The 21,817-nt window shown below is 47.8% G+C and overlaps 3 protein-coding genes across 3 annotated transcripts in view; 2 read left to right on the top strand and 1 right to left on the bottom strand.

The window, feature by feature from the left end:
- Positions 1–7,954, top strand: part of tesk2 (testis associated actin remodelling kinase 2) — a 43,472-nt gene extending 35,518 nt beyond the window's left edge. The window contains 5 exon segments of the mRNA XM_035420921.1: positions 1,686–1,770; positions 2,150–2,233; positions 2,787–2,873; positions 3,233–3,368; positions 4,807–7,954. Of these exon segments, the coding sequence (XP_035276812.1) occupies positions 1,686–1,770; positions 2,150–2,233; positions 2,787–2,873; positions 3,233–3,368; positions 4,807–5,765 (1,351 nt within the window). The 3' untranslated portion in view covers positions 5,766–7,954.
- A 333-nt stretch (positions 7,955–8,287) lies between these two features.
- toe1 (target of EGR1, exonuclease) lies at positions 8,288–13,154 on the bottom strand. The gene is made up of 7 exons (XM_035420922.1): positions 12,599–13,154; positions 12,289–12,329; positions 11,760–11,856; positions 11,506–11,664; positions 10,534–10,793; positions 9,933–10,095; positions 8,288–9,387 (listed from the first exon to the last, which is right to left on the bottom strand). The coding sequence occupies exons 1-7, from the start codon at positions 12,710–12,712 to the stop codon at positions 8,689–8,691; spliced, it is 1,533 nt and encodes a 510-aa protein (XP_035276813.1). The 5' UTR covers positions 12,713–13,154; the 3' UTR covers positions 8,288–8,688.
- A 221-nt stretch (positions 13,155–13,375) lies between these two features.
- On the top strand, positions 13,376–16,590 carry si:ch73-382f3.1 (uncharacterized protein LOC100151273 homolog). The gene is made up of 4 exons (XM_035420923.1): positions 13,376–13,859; positions 14,066–14,219; positions 14,517–14,695; positions 15,051–16,590. The coding sequence occupies exons 1-4, from the start codon at positions 13,710–13,712 to the stop codon at positions 15,423–15,425; spliced, it is 858 nt and encodes a 285-aa protein (XP_035276814.1). The 5' UTR covers positions 13,376–13,709; the 3' UTR covers positions 15,426–16,590.
- Positions 16,591–21,817: the final 5,227 nt, after the last annotated feature.

Raw genomic sequence — 21,817 nt, 5'->3', positions numbered from 1 at the left:
TTCTGATCACTGAGGTAACCTCTAGCTTTCTGCCAGATGTATTATAGTGACCTTTGAAACACAAAATGAATTTTTTTTTTTTTTTTTTTTTTTACTTGGCAACCTTGTTGAAATGGCAGAATGTAGCAGACCTTCTCCAGTTTCCAGTAATGACGATAGGTTTTTGACGGCAGACGTTAAAGGAGGAGGGGGGGGGGGCGGAGGTGTTTTTACAAGCTGAGGTCTTCACGGGGCGCGACTACTGGTTGGCAGCGGCGCTCACCGATGCAGCGCTCGCGAGGAATCCGCTCCCGTTAAGGTGATGGTCGTCCGTCGGGGCCGTCCGCCCCCTGCCCCCCCCCCCGTCCGCCACCGTCCGCCCCCTGCCCCTCGACCCCCACCCCCCCCCCCCCCCATCGCCTGTGTCACGCCCACCTGCCGACAGCAGACGCTCACCGTTGTCTGAAATGTCACCCACAGACGCTCTGTGACGGACAGCCCTGCGTGCTGTAAGGTTATCTTCCTGCTAGGCCTGGGGCGGGGGGGGGGGGGGGGGGCAGGCAACGGGGTCGGGGGGGGGGGCTTGCCCTCTCGTAGCGGCGGGTCCCCAGAGCCCCCCAGATCTTCCTGTGAAACCCCCGGTGTGGCGCGGGTCTGGTTACAGGGCGCCGGCCCGAATGACGGCCAGGGGGCTCGGGGGGGCCGCGCTTCTGCCCAATTGGGGGAGCCCGCCCGTCGAGGGACGTCGAGCCGCGGCCACAGAACGACGCCTGCTTCCTGCTTCCCGCCACCGTCCCGTCTCTCCGAGCCCAACGGAGCCTTAAGTCCATAACGCCTTCCACGTTATTGTGCTGTGCCCAGTGATTTTTAATTATGCCCCAGCCACCTTGGCTGAGAAAACATGGACGCGCTGCCAGCGGTGAGAGGGCCTCTGGTGCGCTGAGGAACATAGCGTTCGCAAGCAAACCCTGGGAGAGCTAATAATACCTGGCTAGCCTCAGGAGGCCCTCATCTCCTATAACAGCGCTGCACATGAGCCTGATCAAAAAAAATCAGGCTTTAATAGCAGATGTATTTGTCTTGGAAGTACTGGACTCCAGTTTGCCTGGTTAGATCAGCAATTCTTGGGAAGGGAGCCAGATTTTTGGTGAAATGGTAAAAAAAAAAAAAATAAATAAGACTGCTAAGTTTACTGTGTGCAACGGAAAGCTCCTCCTCTGGAGAGTGGGGTCAGTGTGCAGTGGTGCATGTTGGGTACAGCACTAAACACAGTGCTGAAGTTTGGGTCTGTTGGATACAGCCCCGAACACTGTGCTGAACTTTGGGCCTGCTGGGCTCCAATTCAGCAGGATGTCCAGGTTTCTCTGCTCAACGGACACTGAACACGGAATAAGCTGTTTACTTTGGGACTACCAATGCAATACAACTCACATTTTATTTTTTTATATATATTATTTCAGTGTAGTTTTTATGTCTGCAAAAAGCAAATAGCCTGTTGCCTAACTTTAGTGCACTGCCTCTCACGATCAGCATGAAGGCTTTAATTGTACGCTGTCCCTCATAAATTCATAAATGGTGTGTAATAGAAACCACGGTGATTAAGTCAAACTAGTATTCCGGAAATGACACCCTGCAGACCCTTTACTCTCAGGTCCAAGGTTCAGTTTGATTGAGTAATCTCTCTTGCTCTGTGTTTGTTCATGCAGTTCTGATGGGGAGAAGTTGGCAGTGGTGGGCTCCCCCTTCTGGATGGCTCCGGAGGTGCTGAGAGACGAACCCTACAATGAGAAGGTGAGGTCTGGTCGGGTTCGGTATGGGAGTTACTCACAGACACCGTGACTGTACTGAACCCAAATCAGCCCACTGTGGTCTCATCCGTCTTCCCCGTGTTTGGATTTGAGTGCGATGTGAGCTAAAACACTGAGGTCACTGTTTGGCTCAGAAGATTCCCTTTTGCGTGGTAGCTTTTGTCAGAGAGCGTGAATCATTTTTTGAATTACGAGCTATTTTCAGTGCACAAATCAGAGCTGAATTCTCCATGTACACGTGATGTGGAGCGCAACAGTACGTTATAAATAAGCTTTGGCATCGTTCCCATGGATATCGGTGGTGACATCCAGTCTGCAGGTGTTGAAGCGGCGGCTAATGCGATTTCTCCCGTGACTTCCAGGCGGACGTCTTCTCGTACGGCATAATCCTGTGCGAGATCATCGCACGCATCCAGGCTGATCCAGACTTCCTCCCGCGCACCGAGGTGAGCTCTCCTCCTCCTCCTCCTCTTCCTCCCCAGCTCAAAGCTTCTGTGAGATACTCGTTCTTTTAATAAACTTCCCAAATGAGAAAATTAAATCAGGCTGCTAGTGGTGGAAGAAGGAGGTTTCTCAAACCCCAGAATGGGTGGAGCAACAACGAGCTGTCGATCGCAGCCTTGTTTGAACCAGCTGAATGCATATTTTCTCCACAGCAACAGTGACTGGTTCAACCCAAGGAGTGACATATGTTGCTCTGCCTATTTTTGGTTTCATGACCCCTTATTCATCACTAATGGCTGCCAGATGAGTGCAGCTCACTGCTGTTCATGCAAATCCCGTTCAGCTCCGCTTTCTACAGTCAGCAGACCTTCGTCAGACCTTCAGATTCCAAGGTGCTCCTGTCAGGCCAGTGCTTGACCTGTGTGTGTCCTGAGATTCAGTCATGCCATGGATGCACCTTCCCCTAGTTCCCCCGGTTGTTGGTGTAAGGAGGTGTTGGGCATTTTGGTGTTTGGGGCTAACTCGCACCCCTGTCTCTCTTCCCCACCCTGGTAGAACTTTGGCCTGGATTACCACGCCTTCCAGCACATGGTTGGGGACTGCCCGCACGACTTCCTGCAGGTGGCCTTCAACTGCTGCAACGTGAGTATGGGAGCAGGTCCAGACTCGTGAGCCAAATTCTGCCTATAATTGTGCATTCGGAGTAAAAGTATTTTCTATGGAATATTTATAAATTGGTGTGTGAATCAGGTGCATGGTGTGTGATGCCTTCTTAAAATGCGTGTAGCTCTTAGTACTCTGTCACTAGTGTGAGGGCTGTTGACGCTGGGTACTGTGTAGATGCATTAAGTCAGTTTTTGGTGTATCCTAATGAAACTGCTCTTTCCTTCTCAATGAACAAAGTGGTGGGCCTCTGGGCCTCCAGTCGAACGGGCCTGCTGTGCCATGTGCTGCGTTGACGGTCTCTCCTCTGACTGTGTCCGTTTGTCCGTCGTCTCCAGATGGACCCCAAGCTGCGGCCCTCCTTCCCGGAAATCGCTAAGAAGCTGGAGGAGATCCAGAGCCGTATGAAGGAGGAGTCGGAGCGGGAGGGGCTCCACCTTGGCACCGACGTGGACCGGAAGACGCTTGCCAAAGGTGCCACCTGCTCCCCTCCCTCCCCCCTCCCCCTTCCCCCAGTCTCCAGCTCACTGTCTCTAGCTATTAAAATCCCCACCACAGAGCGCCAGCTGCTATCTCGCTAGCCGTGAACCTGACCCCCCGGACACTTCCTGCGTGCGTTCCCTCCCAAAACTAACATGGCTAAAAATGTAGCCACGCCCACTCTCCCTGTCACCATGAAAATGTCCCCCGCCCCGACCAATGGTTTCTTGGAACCAGCTGAAGCCCTGGCAGAACGGTTATGTAATGTGTCCATGTGTTATATCCGGAGGTCTGGATACTTCTTGCGAGGAAGCAGGGATACCGCCCCCCCCCCCCCCCCCGCTCCAATTTTCTCTGTATTTGTTTAATTGCAGACGGTGTCCACTTACAGACTCAGGTTGCCAGAGCGTGCCAAGTTAGAGCTGAGTTAAATGAACCATGCAGAATTTCATGTCCCGACTCTGCCAAAAATATGAACCGTGAAAGAACAGTCCCATCACGAAAGCCTAAACTGCGAAGCCTTGAGGCGGGTCCTCCAGGGGTTATAAATCACGGGCAGTTCTTGGATTCCTTTCTATTTCTAATCTGGTACATTTCACTACTTGCGGACCGCTGGCTTTGTTGCGCGTCACAGAGATCGTTCCTAAGAGCTGAAGACGTCGGTTTAACCCCCGTGCCTTTTCACTGCCTTATACACCCACGTACACTGATCTAATTTTGATGTCTCCCTTTTGGAAGAAGCTGCAAAGCGTTGACGTGATGTGTTAATGCAGTGTGAAAACATTTTGGAAGAAGTCTAAAAGGTTGGCTTTGACAGTCTGGCCCTCGTAAGGATCACACAATCCCTATTTTTCATCCAGTCATTTCTCTCAGTTTAATCAGTTAACCGTACTTTGCCGTCAACTGTAGCTGGTGCTGAAAGAGATTATTCACCTTCATGTTTAAACCTTTTGAGGTGTAAGATCACAAATATGTGATCAGAATGTTAACTGAATATTCTAATACTGATGTAACAATCACTGCTGGTAACTGAAAGCAATAAAGTTCTAGAATTAGAATTTTGAAAAAGCATTCTAGAAAACCTACTCTTCAAAGGGTTAGCAGAAGCCTTCTGTGTAGTGTTGTCTCCCTGACAGTCCTCTCTCTCTCTCTCTCTCTCTCTCTCTCTCTCTCTCTCTCTCTCTCTCTCTCTCTCTCTCTCTCTCTCTCTCTCTCTCTCTCTCTCTCTCTCTCTCTCTCTCTCTCTCTCTCTCTCTCTCTCTCTCTCTCTCTCTCTCTCTCTCTCTCTCTCTCTCTCTCTCTCTCTCTCTCTCTCTCTCTCTCTCTCTCTCTCTCTCTCTCTCTCTCTCTCTCTCTCTCTCTCTCTCTCTCTCTCTCTCTCTCTCTCTCTCTCTCTCTCTCTCTCTCTCTCTCTCTCTCTCTCTGTGAGCAGGTCCCGGTGAGAAAGGCATTAAGAGACTGAACCCCCTGGGCCTGCAGGATGACAAGATCCCGCCCAAGTCCCCGCGCCCGCGCCGCAACATCTGGCTCTCTCGCAGCCAGTCGGACATCTTCTCCCGCAAGCCGGGCCGCAAGGTGAACGTGCAGGACCCTTATTACAACCCGGGCCCCAGGGCGTGCAAGATCAACCCTTTCAACGCCCGGGAGGACCTGAAGGGCGGCAAGATCAAGTTCTTCGACATGCCCAGCAAGTCGGTCTTCTCGCTAATGTTTGACCTGCACTCGCCCACGACCGGGGTGCTCACCTGCCCCTCGCAGCTCAACTCCACCGCCCCTGAAACCTGGCAGGAGCCCTGGCAGCTGCCAGGCCGCCGCTGCCGCTCCCTGCCCGTCTCGCCCCAGCTGCCCGCGCGGGACACCGTCGGCCCCGGGCCGGCCCCCCTCCAGCCCGCCGGCCGCAAGTGCGACCCGGCCCAGCTCGGGAACAAGGCGCTGGGGGCCTGCGCCAGTACATTTTCGGTGGTGGTGATCCCGCCCTTTCGGCCCAGGATGGACGGGGAAGAGGACGAAGAAGAGGAGGAAGAGGAGGAGGTGGCCTGGGAGGAGGGCTGGTCTTCCCCGCTCAGAGACGGGGGCGAGGCCATGGACTGCTCCAGCAGCTGTGGGAGCCAGGAGGATGAGGTCGATGGGGCCTTCCTCCAGCCCGAGGCCCAGAACGGCCCCTGCGCTCGGGCCTGGGCCTGCGAGGACATGGAGGCCGAGGACCAGGAGGACCTGCAGGGGAGAGCCCCCGACACGGGCACCCCCACCCTGGACAAGACCTCCTTTAGCCTCAGCCTCTCCGTGGAGGCCCTCTGCTCCAGCCCCGCCCAGGAGAACTTCAGCTCCATCGTGCTGGCTCCCTGCGGGGCCACGGAGGGCCAGGGCGTCCCCTCCAAGTGTGACATTTAGCTCGTGCTCCAGAACTGGTTACCAGGCAACCGAGTTTTAACAAGAGAGAGAGAATCCTCCTCCTCAACCGCCCAGTCAAGTGATTCTTTTACTGGATGGCCAACACACGAGAGATTATTTTTAGACGTTATTTAATATTGCAGAGAAAGGTGTACATATTTGTTTCCTGAAATGAGGAATCCCTGAACTTTTCGCAGGGCTGGTATTTAAGCACTTGGAGTGAGAATCCAACCCAAAGTGTGATGAAAAGATCCTGCTCAAGTCCCAAGTGCTACGAATGAAGGATCCTCTAGTTTACCACGTCTTCAGATCTGTGGTGCTTAGTGAGAGGAAGTGCCTTTGCCATGTGACGCCCTTTCGCCAAAACACCCCTCAGTCACGGCGTTGGGGCCATTCTTACAGTTGGCAAGCAGTGTGAAATGCCAGATCCTTCATTTGTAGTCTCGCCTTCAGACTTCGCCTAGTGTTATAGCCGAAATTCATCTGGCTCTTTCTAAGAATCCTGGGGGTTTTAATGTTCATGCAAGGCGGATGTGTATTTATATGTCAGCAACAATCCTGCAGGCGTTGTACCCAATTTACGTTTGCCAGACTTGGGGGGGGGAAGGTGGCTCCCTGTACAAATAACTGGTTGACCCAATCAGAAAATATATAAGCTAGAACAGCAGACCCCACGGTTTGCAGGGAGTGGTTGCCCATCCCTACTCAAACATGCCCTTAATCCTGGCAGAGAAATGGAGAAGATGTGACCGCAGTCGGGGTCTCCATTTTAAAACCCAGAGACTTCCGCAGCATGTTCACTTTCCACATCCGCCTTCAGTCAGTCTGCCCTCAATGGCGACCGACAGCTCTCCAACAATAACTCCCAAGAACCAGACACTGTGGCTCTCCCATAGAAGCACTGATGCTCTCTCACTGTCGACAAACAATCGGTGCATACCAGACATCAGAGGGGCTTTCATTGTCCTCGATTTATGTGTTTACCAGCCGACTAATTTCATGAAGTGGCTTGATTTAAAAGAATGTTGAATGCTTCCCTTTTAAGACCTCCCTTTTACGAAAAAGGAAATGGTTTCCTTCCATAAGTCTTCCTAGTCATTAAAATTGCCACTTGTGAAGATTTATCGCACTCTCTTTTCTAATTGGGAGCACTTTAAGAATGTGGAAGACATTACATCCTAACCCAGTGTGCACAAGTCTTAACCTCCAATGTTATCGAGAGTGTAAGTTTATTATAAGCCACAAAGCCATCTAATTTGAGACTTCCCTGGTGCACTGTTACAAGAACAGCCAAGTGGACAAAGTCTTTTCCAAATGGCACTCGTCACTAGAGTCGGCCTCCATTTTGATTGGTTTACTCAAAGGTGGCGATTAAGCCTCTCTCTGCTTCCCTAATTCTTAGTGATTCATCTACGTAGGTGGATGTGTCTGAAGCTAAAGTTCAAAATACGAATAGGCTGACAGTGTCTCTCCTTCATTTTTAACACCGTGGTGTAGAACTGCTTTTAAAGGGATTTGGGTCGTTTTTGTCGCCATTTGCTTTTTGAAGGGGCTACAAATGCCACTGGATCCTTAGAGAGGAGCACCCACGTGGTCTCAGCGGACTGCTAGTCTGTGAAGTCGACACGGATCTTTCTCACACTTTTCATCTTCAGGGCTACAGAGAAATCCTAGCCTGTTACTACTTAAAAACAAATTGCACTTGAAAGGAAAAGTATACATGTATATTTAACCATGTCTGCAGTTTTCTTTTTTTTTTGTCACTACATTTCTATGCAATACATTAACTGCAATGGGATAGCTACATTTTACAGAGGGAATTTATTTTGATATTTATAAAAAGAAATTGCTATGTCTTATTTCTGTAACTGTAAAGACTTCCATGTTTAAGATACTTAATATAGTCTTTGTAAAATACCGGGATTTCTTTTGATGTAATGAATGCCTTGTTTTGGGTAGTTTCCAGCCTGTTCTTTGTCAGTTGTTGGCTCTGAAATCCTGACTGTTCCGATACTGTAAATTTGTGTTTGTGCAAGAACCGCAAAGTGTGTATTTAAACCAAAGACAGATCAGGACTAGAATTTTTCAGAAACATTGCTTTTTACAAAATGTTTTTAAAAAGAACAGTGTCTATATATAAGCATATGTATGTACTTTTGATCGCTTTAAAAATAAATTTAATACTACTGCACGTGTCAAATTTATTGAAGTTGAAAGAAGGCCCCCCTGACCCGGCATAATGCATTCTCTATGTCCAAAATGGCCTGTGCCAATTCGTTTTGATAATATAATCGTTGGGCTAACTCGCTTACCCTTCTAATTTTGGCCTCGCTGGATTTAATGGCAAAACAGTGGAAACAGAACTGACTCCTGCTGACTGATGATGGAAAATGACTCACAGATCAGATCATGCTCTGGCCTCTATGGGTTAAAGAGAAAGGAGACCCTGACATGGCTGTCCTTCCTGTGTGGTTTATGCAGTTCCTGTCAAGTGCTTAAAAAAATTCAGTCAGGGCAGCGCGTAAAGAAAAAGGTGTTTAATTCGTTCACCAACCAGTTTTTTGTTAATCTTTTGTATAAAACGCCTTTTCAACCAAATTCTATTAAAAATATATTTACCACTGACCTGGAAATGAAACGCTTAAGTATCCTTTACAAAACAGGATCAGTGTCCAACACGTAGACCTGGGTCAAATACGCATTTTGGATTCAAATACTTTTCTACGCTGTACTGATCTCGTCTGGGGTATTAGAACCAATGAAATACTCTCAAAAAGTGCAAATCCTACCTTCTGGTCATACTGGCGGGCTCAATTACACCAGGCAAGATCAACAGAGCACAGAAAAGTATTTGACCCAGGTCTGCCAACACGGGATGTATGTGGTTAAACCGAACGGAAAGTTTCACCACCGAACAGCCAGATCAGCTCTTCCCCCACACGACCTCCATCTTGTGGGTGTGGGCTTTGGAGGACTTGGAGAAGGTGCTCTTGGCGATGTGCAGGGGGACGGACTTTCCGCTGAGGTAGAGCTTGTTCAGGCACTCGGGGAGGAGGCTCTCTGAGCTCGGCTCGTCTGGGCTGCGCTTCAGGGTGCAGGCGAAGGAGAAGATGTACCCGGTCATGAAGGCGTCGAATCCCGCCCGGTGAGTGCCGCCCTCGGCCTTCTTGGCTTGGGCCGCCGTCTTCCCGCCGGGCGGCTGGCTCTCGGGAGCGCCCTCTGCTGGCGGGGGCTGAGGCTCGCAGACCCCGTTCCCACCGTTTCCCTCGTCGGTCAACACGTGCGCGTCGGTCTGAGGCTCCTCCTCCACCTGGGGCTGGTCGTTCATTGGTTCCGGCTCAGTGGGAGGGGACGTCCCCGTGGCCAGTTCCCCTTCTTTGGCAGGCAGCGTCTCCATGGCCAGTTCCCCTTCTTTGTGCTCAGAGGACCCCTCCTCCAGACATGGCTTCTTGTTCGGGGAGAGGCAGCCTCCCTCCCCGCCCCCCGCCTCCTGATTGGCCTTGTGCTTCCTCTTTTTCCTCTTCCTCCTCTTGTTCTCCTTGGTCTTCTCATCCTGCTGAATGATGAGGTCTGTGTTGTGGGACATGGGACAGCTGGATCCGCTGGGGCACCAGCCGTAGGCCTGTCAGACAGAGCAGTCAGGTTAGCCACCTGTTCACGGGACAGGACTCCTTTCCCTGTGACACATCCTTTACAGCCCCCCCTCCCCCAAAAGGACAAGGTGACGGAGAGAGGAGAAAACCAACCCTCCAGATGTAGAAAAGGTTCTTGCTTTCTGTAATCCATTAAAATAAACATTTAATTTAATTAGGATTTCAACTGTATAGACAGTGTGACCCGTTTTCACTCTACAAGCAATCCATGCTACAAGGTGCATCTGTAAGCTGTGGTTGCATCGCTTTCCTGGTTGAATCGCGTAAGCCCAGAGTTGCAATTGTCCTTTATCAGTAATGGCACACCAAATGCACCATGCCGTGGTCACAGAGCACCCGCGATTGAATGAAAGCCTGGACAGAGGCGTATCGACACTACCCGTTCGAATGTGAGAGATGGTACTGACCCCCGGACTGCATAGGCCGAGTACGGTTGTGACTGGGGTCACCCCGGCGATATGCTGGACTGGTCCACACAGGGAGGAGGAGGGGGGGAACGTGGCGGAGAACTCACGGAGAAGCGCAGGCAGACGTCCTGCGGCCCGTCCTGGCTGGACTCCTGCGAGCAGGGCCGGTAGTCCACGTAGCTGCACAGATGCCCCGAGTAACTGCAGAACTCCAGGAACAGGTTGGGGCTGCTCCCCCCAGCATTCACCAGCTTACAGTTGTCCAGCTTGCTGAGCGAGAGGAAAAGAAAAGGAAATCTCTCCAGTATGTCCGTTCTGGATACACTTCTCAAGCTCTTAAAGGTCTTCCAAGAAACCCATCGTGACTTACAGTACGTCCTGTTTCAAGTATTGGAAAAGGTAACATTGAGCCTTAAGTTCAACATCCTGTGGGTGAGAATACCCAGCACAAACTGGAACACTGGATAGCAAACTGGTTTTCACTACAACTGTCACACCTAAAAATAAAAAGTCAACTGATGATGTACATAACTGAAATTAGATGAGGCTGTTCTGTACACAAAATGATCCAAGCTGAATGTACTTGGAAAACCACCTGTTATCCCTTTAGCACTGTACACATATTGACCGAGCTCAAACACAGTTTGGTTCTCCTCAGAGCCCGGGGGGGGGCCCCCGTGCAAGCAGGCCGCCGTCGCGGGTACCCACCACTTCTTGTAGGCGTACTCCAGGTACGAGGCGGCGAAGCGCAGCTCGTACTCGGCGGCGTACTTGGTGTCGAAGACGCCGGCGGGGAACATCTCGGACAGGTCGGCGGTGAAGGTGCCCAGCCGCTCCGGCAGGTGGGCGTAGAAGCACTGGTACAGGAAGACCATGTCGATCAGGCCGTTGTGCACCACCAGCGGGCGGCGCGCGCGGAGCAGCTCCACGAACAGCGTGCGCACGTTCTGCCCGTGGACGTCCCCGCCCTGGAGGAACACGCACAAGCGAACGCTGAATTACACAGCCTTCAGGGGCAGCCTGCCAGAACATACATACACACCAAACAAGCTCTGCTTATTCAGGAGCCGCTCGCAATAAACGCCGCTCCAACTAAACTTTATCTACTTATACTGCGGGTGGAAAAACAGATTAACATGGGCAGCAACTGAAGGTTCTTCAGTCACCTTCAGAAAGGACTGCCGGGCCTTTCTTTTGCTGTGACAAGTACACGGCAAATGTAGGCTGCTGGAGCACTGTGCCAATCAGCATACTTAAAGATAATGTGTACACTGTAGTGGGGCCACCTTTCTTGATACAGAAAAATATATATATTTTTGTTTCTAGACGGTGGCAAGCCTTGCTGATCGCTGAAAATAAAAGTATCTGACAAACACACCACAGCAACATCGTACGACCGTCAGGCTGCAATTAAGATGTTGTTTAGCAGCTCTGGCCACTGTCACATCACTGCCTGTTAAACTGTGCTGACTGCAGCCTTACGCTGTTCAGGTCACAAATCACAGCCCAGCTCAAGCAGGTGACATCAGCCTAGGTAATTTGCCTGCGATAATAACTACCGCCAGTGCTCATCCCTAGTGTGGGTCCCAGACTCCCACTCCTGTAATGAAGGATTAGAGTGCAGAGCTGTTATCGCAGAGGTGCAAAGCCACTCATTACCCGGTCTGTGGGTGGCCTCACCTTGTCATTGCCCTTGTAGTAAGGGATGCCCTGGGCGTACTGTTTGTTGAAGTCGAATCCGTGCTGAACCAGAAACTGCACGGACTGGGGCTCGATAATGTACTCTTCTACACAGAGCAGAGTAAGGTTGTACACCTGCACCAGGTAGGTATCATCTGCCTGTTGGGGGGGAAATCCACTATTAGACACAGTCACACTGTGAGGGAACTTTATACTCGCTGTTCCCAAGCTGTATCAGTTTGTTAAAAACTTACTTTGTTCTCGAGTTTTTTGTAACACGCAATTCCCAAAGACAGCACAGAGCGCGTGCGAGCCGCATGGCATATGGCTTTGTATCTATCTTCGATTGATCTTTAAAAAAAAAAAAAGCATTAATACATAATCGTAATTAAAAACCTGCACGTGCTGCAACACATTTGCAGATGCAGCTTTTCACAATGTCATGCACAGACTTTAATAATTAAACTTTTTTTGGTACATTCTATCAGTGAAGGTTATCATAAAATTCAGACTGCAAAACAGAATGATCTTATAACTGGCCACAGGCGTTACAAGAACACTTTTACAAGAGAAAAGGTGTAATCACGTGCTGCAACACATTTGCAGATTCAGCCTTTCACAATGTCATGCACAGACTTCAATAATTAAACTTTTTTTGGTACATTCTATCAATTAAGGTTATCATAAAATTGCAAAATAGAACGATCGTATAACTGGCCACAGGCGTTACAAGAACACTTTTACAAGCGAAAAGGTGTAATAAGTCGAGCGGACTTTACTCACTCGGCCAGTAAGGCCTTTCTGCTTCCCAACCCACTCAACTCCTACAAAAGGAAGAAACATTCTGAGTGAGTTACATTGGCTAGCTAGTGTAGCCCGCTAAATCAACATCATTCGCATACTTAACTAAACACGGCACCGTTCGACAAGCAAACGCTGAGCCAGTAACGCGCGTGCAGCCCTGAAAATGTGTAGCTGAACACTGGTTGCAAGCCGTTTGTCGGGCAAAGCTTGTATGCTTTGTGTAGTAGTAGGTAAATAACTGAGCTGTGTGAACTTGTAATAACAGTGGTAACGATGAAACCACACTCACTGTATCAACTGCAATGAAAGAGGACGTTTTAATCGCCAACAGCATTGCTGGCCACAGCTCCTTGAAATTATTGCCCTGTACATCGATGACAGGAACTATCATCGAGGTAGTCATCTCGGCCACGCACCAGCAAAATGCGTTAGACTTGTCGCTTGTCCACTTGGAAGCAGTAGCTATTACTTATTCCCTAGCTACCTTACGCTAGATAACGACTGCCATCGTTTAGTCGTCTGTAACTTGTTTGTTAAAAGATCGTTACTTCACTGTTTTCAGAAGACACGCGACAGATCGTGGATTTAGCTAGCCTACATGCTGAATTTCCAACCTTTAGCTAGCTACGAAGCTGTTACTGTTAGCTGTTAATAGGTTATTCCCTTGAGAAACCAAGCTTTTAGGCAGCAGTCTGATGTAAACGTGAATGACTAGACACCGATACAGCCAATGGCTTGTTATATGGATTTATATCCTTCATACATGTCGACTTCACGTGTCACGCTAAATCAGATTGCCATACACGGCACTAGTATTCGTTTACTAGCTAAGCAACTGTTAGCCGTGCTTTGAAGCTCTGTCCATGGTGTGTGTTGTGAAGGGCCGGAGTTACTGTTCGTCTCGTTTTCATCCTATTTGGGCTCAGAATAAATACAAAATACAAATCATGTGCTACATTGAATGACGTGTCCGTTCTAATGTCTGCAATTGTTCATAAAAATGACAGACCCGGTTTTTTCGAAACATTTTATTAAGGCACCTACGTGGACTGCTCATTTAATGACGTGAGCAAATTTAGTTGTTGAGGGGCGAAGTTGCCATTTTGGCTCAAAATAAAGTCGGAGTGGCAGTGCTTTGCTATTCGATTTTCTTTTTGTTTGAATAGTATTTTAAATTATATACTATTAAAACATTGGCTGCACAAATATACAGTTTCATTATAATTTCAGTTTTGGCCAAAGTCGCAATTACAGCTTATTATAAAACAAGCTTGAAGTTTTAGCTAATGTTAGCCAGCGAGTTAGCTAGCTTCCGTCACTGAACTAGCTGCTACTTGGCTAACAATCGAGAGCATAGCTTGCAGGGTGGCTAGGTGGCTACCTAGCTGCTTAGCTAAAGTATGGGAGGATGCTCCGCTCCAAATTGCTCAAATTCTACAACAATAGGAAAGCAGCTGTTTCGTTTCCCGAAAGACCCGGTGCGAATGAGAAAATGGGTTATCAATTGTCGACGTGATTTTGTGCCAACTCCATGTTCCAGGCTGTGTCAGGCAAGTTTGGAATTTGAAACAGCACTGTATCACCAACAAGTTGCTAGATAGCTGCTGACAAGCAAAATAAAGTTCTAGCAGTGTGAATATTATTGCTGTTTTAACACTTGAAGTCCATGGTATATTTGAAAATGCGCATCAGCTTTTAGCTAACGTTAGATGGCTAACTGTGCAGTACCAGTGCATGAACATGTCTTCGTGCGCAGGACCATTTTGAGGAGAGCCAGTTCGAAGAGATCGCCAGGTCCCCTGCAGGCGGAAGGAAGCTGAAACCAAATGCGATCCCGACTCTATTTAATGTGCCCGACCCCCCTTCTCCCATCACCCCCGTTATCGTGTTACCTCTCAAATCTGAGCCGGGTAAGACATCCCTCCTCCGGCAGTAACCCTTTCGCAGTGTTACCTGCGAATTAACTTTCTGTGTGGACACTGACTGCCCTGAACAATTATTGTCTTTGCCATTATTTCTCAAGCATATAATTTGCTGACAAAAGGCTGAACAATTTGTACGAGTGTGTAAACATGACGTTTTCTGTTGGGATGAAAATGACAGTTGATGCGTTCCAGCTGCATTACATCCTAGACGTATTAAAAAATAACCATTAATGCCATTGAGTAAGTAGAACGATCATTGAGTATAGAATGCTGTCTTCACAGTGGAGAAGGAGCAGAACTTGGGGGATCACGGGTATGCTCGCCGTCAGCCCAAAGGAGACTTGGAGGGGGGTGACCCTGCTGGTCTGAGGCTGGAGGAGGAGCGGTCGTGCTCTCTGTGTCAGCAGTACAAGGCCCAGCTGGAGAAACAGCAGCAGCACACAGCCAGACTGCAGAAGGAGGTCAGCGTGAACTTCCGAAAGCAGGGCTGCCCAACCCTGCACCTGCAGACCTGCCATCCTGGAGTCTTTCATTTCAACCATAATTTGGCACACCTGATTCTACTAATTATCAGCTCAAATAGCTCTCTAGCTGTTGAGTGAGGCGTGCTTTGTTAGGGTTGGAGTTAAAACCTACAAGACAGTTGATCTCCAGGAATAGGGTTGGGCAGCCCTGGCCTAAAGGCTTTACCTTCTGCTGCCAGTGACATCGAGCTTCCCCTGTATGTCCTGAGGCATACCGACCGCTATAATTGTATGCTCCAAGCCCATCTGGCACGGTGTTTTTTTCTAACGTGGGACTTGTATTTTGCTACAGGCAGAAGAGATGAAGAAGAAACTGAACAAGCTGAACAAGATCGAGAAGGGCCTGCAGATGTTTCTGTACGAGGACCAGATCCGGGCGTTGACCCTGGCCAAGCGTTCCCGCCGGGCCGTCTGGTCCCAGGACACGGTGGTGACGGCCCGGCGGATTCAGTGCGCCGTGGGCGTGAAGGGCTACGAGTTCCTGCGCGAACTGGGCTACCCCCTCCCCTCGTACAGAACTTTGTCCAACCGCCTGAAACCCAAAATCATGGTGCCCTCCGCCATGCAGGAGGAGCTGGCCGAACTCGGGCTGGGGGTCATTGCCACGTACGACAGTCCCGAGGACAATGGGGCGAGCGAAGAGGGATTTATTGGGGTGATTTCGTAAAGGAGATTGTCATTCCATACTTTCAGCCAGCTTCATGTCATGTATAAGTGTTCAGACTGACCAGCTATTTTTTGGCTTGTGTTGACCACATACATGATGTTTGGGGGAAAAAAGGTCCTCTGTGCTAAATGTACCATGAAGAGAATCTTGAAGCATGTTCACCGGGTGTGATCACATTCAAGAAAACCACAGTGTTCAGGCTTGGCCTGACAACATTGTTTGGCTTGTGGTTTGCCAATGTGTATAATTCCTGTTCAGGGATTTATGAGTGAGATTTGTTTGGATGACGGAAAGTATTCTGTTGTCCTTGGTGAGTGCTAGTACTCAAATCTTTACTTTGTTATCCTGTTTTGTTTTATTTAAGGAAAGTTAAATGTTTTTGGGGAGAACATTCACGTATCTTGCATCAGCCGGTCTGGATAAAGGCTTAGTTAAGAATCACAAGTTGGAAAAAGTTTGTTTGCTTTCTAGTTCTTCGTTGTAAATTCATGTCCATAGATGATGCAAGACTGAACTGTCAGCTGTATATCGGCCGCAGAATGTCCTCCTTCGCACCCCCATAGTATGGCCACAGGGTCTGTGGAGGGACTCTGGTCTCAGACCTGAGACCCCTGTGGTTCAACATTCACTTTCAATTAGTGGATAAGAGCATTAAAAACCATTTTTTCTACCAGTAGCCAAGCACCGACTTGCTTGTATGCGGACGACCGGCTCGTAGGGTTGGCATCAATTGCGTTTTATTTCAAAACAATTAATTGAAATTCAATTCACGGATTGAAAAATGGCCATAGAATGTTATGAGCATTTTTCAGTGCGCTAACTGAATTTCAATTTTCGTCGTGAAGTGGCTGAAATGAAATGGAGTCGACGCCAACCCTGCCGACTAAACAAAAATGCACTAAAGTAGTACGTCTCATTCTCTATGGTCGGTCAAAGGAGAAGTAAAGGGCGGGTTCTTGCACAGTGTTTTTCTTTAGAGAACTATAGGTTATTTTTATATTCATCTGCATTATCGGGCTGAAATCTTGGCACAGCATTTGTGTGAAATTATTCATTCAGTCTCATTTGCAGCAGACTCTAGAGAATGTATACTTTACCAAAAGCATGCCATGAAAAAAGCAAAGGTTCTGTATTTATTAAAAAATAAAATTTGCGTTAGAATATAGTTTTGGTTTCACTGAACATTGTAACCCATCTTAAAATCTATGGTTTAATTGGCACACGCTTAAATGGCCGAGGCATGTGGTTAGACTTAAACAAGGAAGGAGATCATTTTTATGAGGTTTATAACCAGCCTCAAAATCACCAATGGGATATGTTGAGAAGGAACCTGAGACAATGGATTGAGACTTGAATGCATCTGAAACAATGGATCACACCCTATTTTCTCATAAGCCAAGAGGGATATAGTTCAAATTAGAAGTGAGGGCTTTACTGCAAAATCCCATGGGCTTGCGATTGAAGGCCCGAGGTAACTTATGGCAGTATAACTGAACGTGTGAGGGGGTTTCACTCAGCGCGTTTCATCATTCCTAAAGGTTATTAATTGAATTTCTCAGCATTTTGGATGCTCCGTATTTTTATTTTAATGTGACGGATCACATCTGTCAAATTTGCAGCGCTGGCTTTATAAAGTGGGCCTAATAGCAGTTGAAGACATAGATCATCTCCGTGCTGAAATACACACGCAGCCAATGAGCCAGCTCTTAGCCCCAGCAGGCTACATGAATCAGTCGTCCCAGTAGGATGATTTAGTTTTTAAAAATAAAATACAGTGCTTTGGCATTGATAACTAGATCATTTAAACCCTGCGCGTGATCCCTCCGCCCCCACGCCTTGGCCAAGGGAGGGGTGTCAGATTGATAGCGAGCATAACGAGTAGCTGCATACTGTAATTCCGAATACACTGAATCAAAGAGAATGCATTATTCAACAGATGATCAGACGAATTCATCACGTACCCATCCCCTCGCTGCTCTCCCCACAACCCCCTGGTTGATCAGATAAGCAGTGGGACCGGACGCGTTGATTCAGGCCTTCGGAGCAATGGCGCTGGACCGGGTGACGGCGAGCGCGGACGCAAATGTCTAGCAGCCCTGCGCGAAGCACGGGTGTCGATCTTGTTTTTTGTTTCCGAAGTGACGGGAACGGCAGAAACGAGATTACCGTTTGGTGCGGGCGGTGTTCCTCGCTTCTAAGCCCGGAGGCACTGGTCCTTCAGTCACCGCTACCAAAATGTCCAGTAATAAGACACTGATCCAATTAGATGCCATTTTCCCTTTGGTAATGCTTTCACTGTGATTTATACATTTCTGGGGGAACATGGCCTCCCAGGCAGCCCGCATTAGGCCTAGAGGCATTAACCAATACCCCCAAAGTGCCCTGGTACAGCAAGTGACATATTGCTGCACCTGCGGTAAGTACAGAGCAGTCACCATTAATATTTCAACTAGAACCGAGTTTGGCAGTGCAATGCTTTCGCTCTCCAACAGAGGGCAGTGTGATGTTACAAATGAAGCTCCGTGCCCTAGGCCACAAGCGGAGTGCGCAATCTAAGTAGGGATTCGGCGATACTGTTCCCTTGTGGATCAGAAAGAAAACTTTCTCTCCTGCCTGACATCATTGCCTCTGTGTTAATATATGCGAACGAGAAAGTGTTTTGACATGACGTTGTCATAGCAGCTTGGTCAGTATAAAGATCTGGTGTTTTATGGTTTTCCTAACCATTTTAATTGGACTTTTTTAGTGTCATGTGGGCATGTAATGTAGGCACCAAAAAGAGAAAGTGGTTTTAAATAGGTTGTCCCTATTGCCAAATATCTAGGCGTTCGAATAAAGCCTGCCAACCATCAACTCATTTTACTGTCGGTCATTAACAATAAAGAGAGTCAATGTTAAAATCACTGAAGTAAGTCCTCTGTGCGCATGATTTAAATGGTCATGCACAGCAGTGTTCATTATGGCCCCCAATGTCTCCCGAGTGTAATTATGTGCCATTGCATTGGCTCATTGAATTAGACTTAGGATCTTTCTGTGTCTCAGAAGCCATGGTCCATCTTACTTGTCATTATTGTCATGTTGAGCCTTTGATCTGTTTATATGTGCTGCAGACAGACAAACAGCTGTGGGATGGGTGCTGCCCACTACTACTCAATGCTACATCCCTGTAATGAGAATTTTATAAACTTTCAATGGCTTTCCCTTTGATTGGATTTGGCCCGTCGGGTGATGCATTCAAGCATGTCTTCAGCTGGAACTAGCATGGAAAGCCTTTACTCATTTTAGCTGATAACAAAATATTGCTTTTTTTTATTTTTGGAGCAGGTTGCTGAAGCGTATTCTGCATTACGTCAATATATCATAAGGAGAAGCTGAAATACATGCGTTTTTAGCAACCTTTCCTTTGGTCAAACTGTGAAAACAGAACAGCGTGGGAGGGTGCTTCTGTTTATTCCACCCCTACACTGGTCAGACCTGTTGTCCTTCATCCTAACCTGTCACAATCGATAGCTGGCCAAGAGGTTATGCAAACGAGGGTCGAAGACAAGCAGCCCTTTGAAACGTATTTACAGTTCCACCAGACCTCTGTACACTTTATGTGACTATCAACATAGTCTGAGGTCCAACTATGACACGGGCCATACAGCAGCTAGAAGAGACTTTGGGTCCTCTTTGTATATTTAGACCCTTTTAAACAGGGCGGCTATGGACCCCTGGGGGTCCTTGCAGTTACTGTAACGGGTCCCTGGCCAGACCTGTTATGCAATGACAATATATCGTAGGAAACATTACATAATATAAACCATTTTGTAAATATAACCATGATTTTAACTTGTGATTGGGGTCCTCTGGATGCCTTTGAGTCTGTGTGGATCTTCCTGGAAGAAAAAAGGTTCAAGACCCCTGACCCCTGACCATTTTATGTCCACAGGAGGCCACTACATACAGACTGCAGGCTGCTTCTGGTGCAGGTATAAATACCTGATGCACACGAGCCATTTAGCTAAGCACCAATATTCCATGCACAAGGTCTGATTGAAATAAGATGTGCATGGAGATATAAAAATAATTTTTTAAAAACAGCCAATGAAAATGGCCCTTGAAAACCCCCGGCAGCCAATACCCTGCCTGTAATTGAAATATGTATCTCTGGAATCTATGCCATTTGCTTAGTAAAAGGGAGACAGCAAAATGTGCTGTATGCATTGCAGAACCTGACAGTGGAAAGTCTTTAGATTAGTCATCTGTCTATATGAGAACATTCTTTCATATCTTCAGGCTCAAAAGGGGGGAGGGGAGGAAGGGAATCAAAAGAATGATGTTTTCCAGCTTTCATCTGAAAGTATCAATGTCACAATATAACATTGTTAGCATTACAGAGGTAAACCAAACATGTTCTTTAATGATGGAAGTAAATGCAAATGTGTGCACATCATTCAAGGACACAGGCCTTATCTGGTTCAATAATGATGTGCTTCGTTATGCAACAGATCACGTGGAATGGCTGGGCCCATCCTAAATACAATCTACTGGACTTTAAGAGGGGCCCTGCATGCACACACACACACACACACTCGAACACGCACGCACATACATACACACACACACACACACACACATACTCTAACACGCACGCACATACACACACAAACACACACACACACACACTCGAACACGCACGCACATACATACACACACACACACACACACACACACACACTCTAACATGCACGCACATACACACACAAACACACACACACACACACACACACTCTAACACGCACGCACATACATACACACACACACACATACACACACACACGCACATTCCCTGAGCATTTCCATCCGTATAATAGATTGCGGAGGGGTGACTTCAGTGGCACATTTATTCACTTGCTGTCCCGTTTTTCAGGCCAACTGATTAACAGAATAAATAATGACGCCCTCATTATGCAGCGGGTCATTTGCAATTCCAGTGTACATGAGCAGGCGCAAACAGAAGAGAATTTATCTGTCCCCTTATTTACAGACAGCAGGGGAGAGGCAAATACATAGAGGTTATAGGCTACTACTGCATCTTGCTCGAATTCTGTTTACATTGCAAAGTATTCTGCAGTCATTTCTCAACCAATCATGGCCAGTCAGCTGTGCTGAATACCTTTATACATACCTTCTGTATTTGCTTGAATGTTCCAGCAGTTTTTTTTTTTTTGTCTTAGTAAACTTTGTCTTAGTAAACAAGGCCTGGCCCTCTCTGCTGCTGGTTCATGGGCAAGTCTCTACCTTACAATCAACCAAACAGTGTTGCTATGGAATTCTCAGACAGACACAAAGGCATGATATGGATCCCCTCCTGCTATATAAAGGATATGTCATTCTTTAAAAACAATCTTTTTTTTATCTTTTGAGTGTTGTTATCCCAACTGGAATTTCAGTCTCTGCAGATATGAGCTCTGGAGGTCGTCTGGCAAATGGCAGGTTCAATCCCCGATCTTCTGGGTGTGTCGAAGTGTCCTTGTGCAAGACACCTAACCTTGCTCCCAACAAGACACCTAACTTGGTTTGCGTTTTGCATGGCTGCCTCGCCGTTGCTGTGTGAGTGTGTGTGTGTGTGTGAATGGGTGAATGAGAGGCATTCATTGTAAAGTTCTTTGTGCTGTTGTTGCTGGAAAACATAAACAAATAAATTCAGTTCATGCCGGTCTCTGAGGTGCGAAGCAAAAACAAGACTGAGTGTGTCCGCACAGGTGTCGAGTGGTCTGCTTGCGTGAACATTTGGACGAGGGTAGGGACATGAAGGCACAATGTGCCTGGGCCCCTGTTTTTCTATGGAAGCCTGAGAGGGACACAATGGTATGATGTGGATCACTTCCCGTTATACAGAGTATCTGTTTTTCTTTAAAAAACCGTCTGCCTTATCTTTAAGTGCTGTTATCCTGACTAAGTCTCCGTCTTTCTGACTGACACTGGAGTGATCTGCTGAGGTAGAAATCATCTCACTTAATCACGCTGCCATTAAAACGTGTCCTCGGACAGGCAACGGCGGAAGAATCTCCAATGACTGAAATGAAATGGAAACCGGAGGCTCGGGAGGTCAAATCGGGCAGTGGAACGAGCGTCGGAGTGAACAGCCCTTTCTCCGCTAATTCACTTTATCCTTTTCAAACAGGAAGCTCAGGATGAACAAAAGCCCTGAAAGAAGCCCTGCTGCTTCTAAAGACGTACAAAGACAGGCTCGGCTCGGAAAGGACGTGGCAGAGCAGCATGAATGGCAAGGAACCAGTCTTGTAACTATAAGGGCCTGGGTTTGATTCCCGATGATACTGCTGTTGTGAACTACAAGCTTCCTAAGTCCTAAGTCTTACTTCCAAAAAAAAAAAAAAAAACGTCAC

This window comes from Anguilla anguilla, chromosome 6 (assembly GCF_013347855.1).
Source record: "Anguilla anguilla isolate fAngAng1 chromosome 6, fAngAng1.pri, whole genome shotgun sequence".
Lineage (NCBI taxonomy): Eukaryota > Metazoa > Chordata > Actinopteri > Anguilliformes > Anguillidae > Anguilla > Anguilla anguilla.
This window is presented reverse-complemented; position numbering and strand designations above follow the sequence as displayed.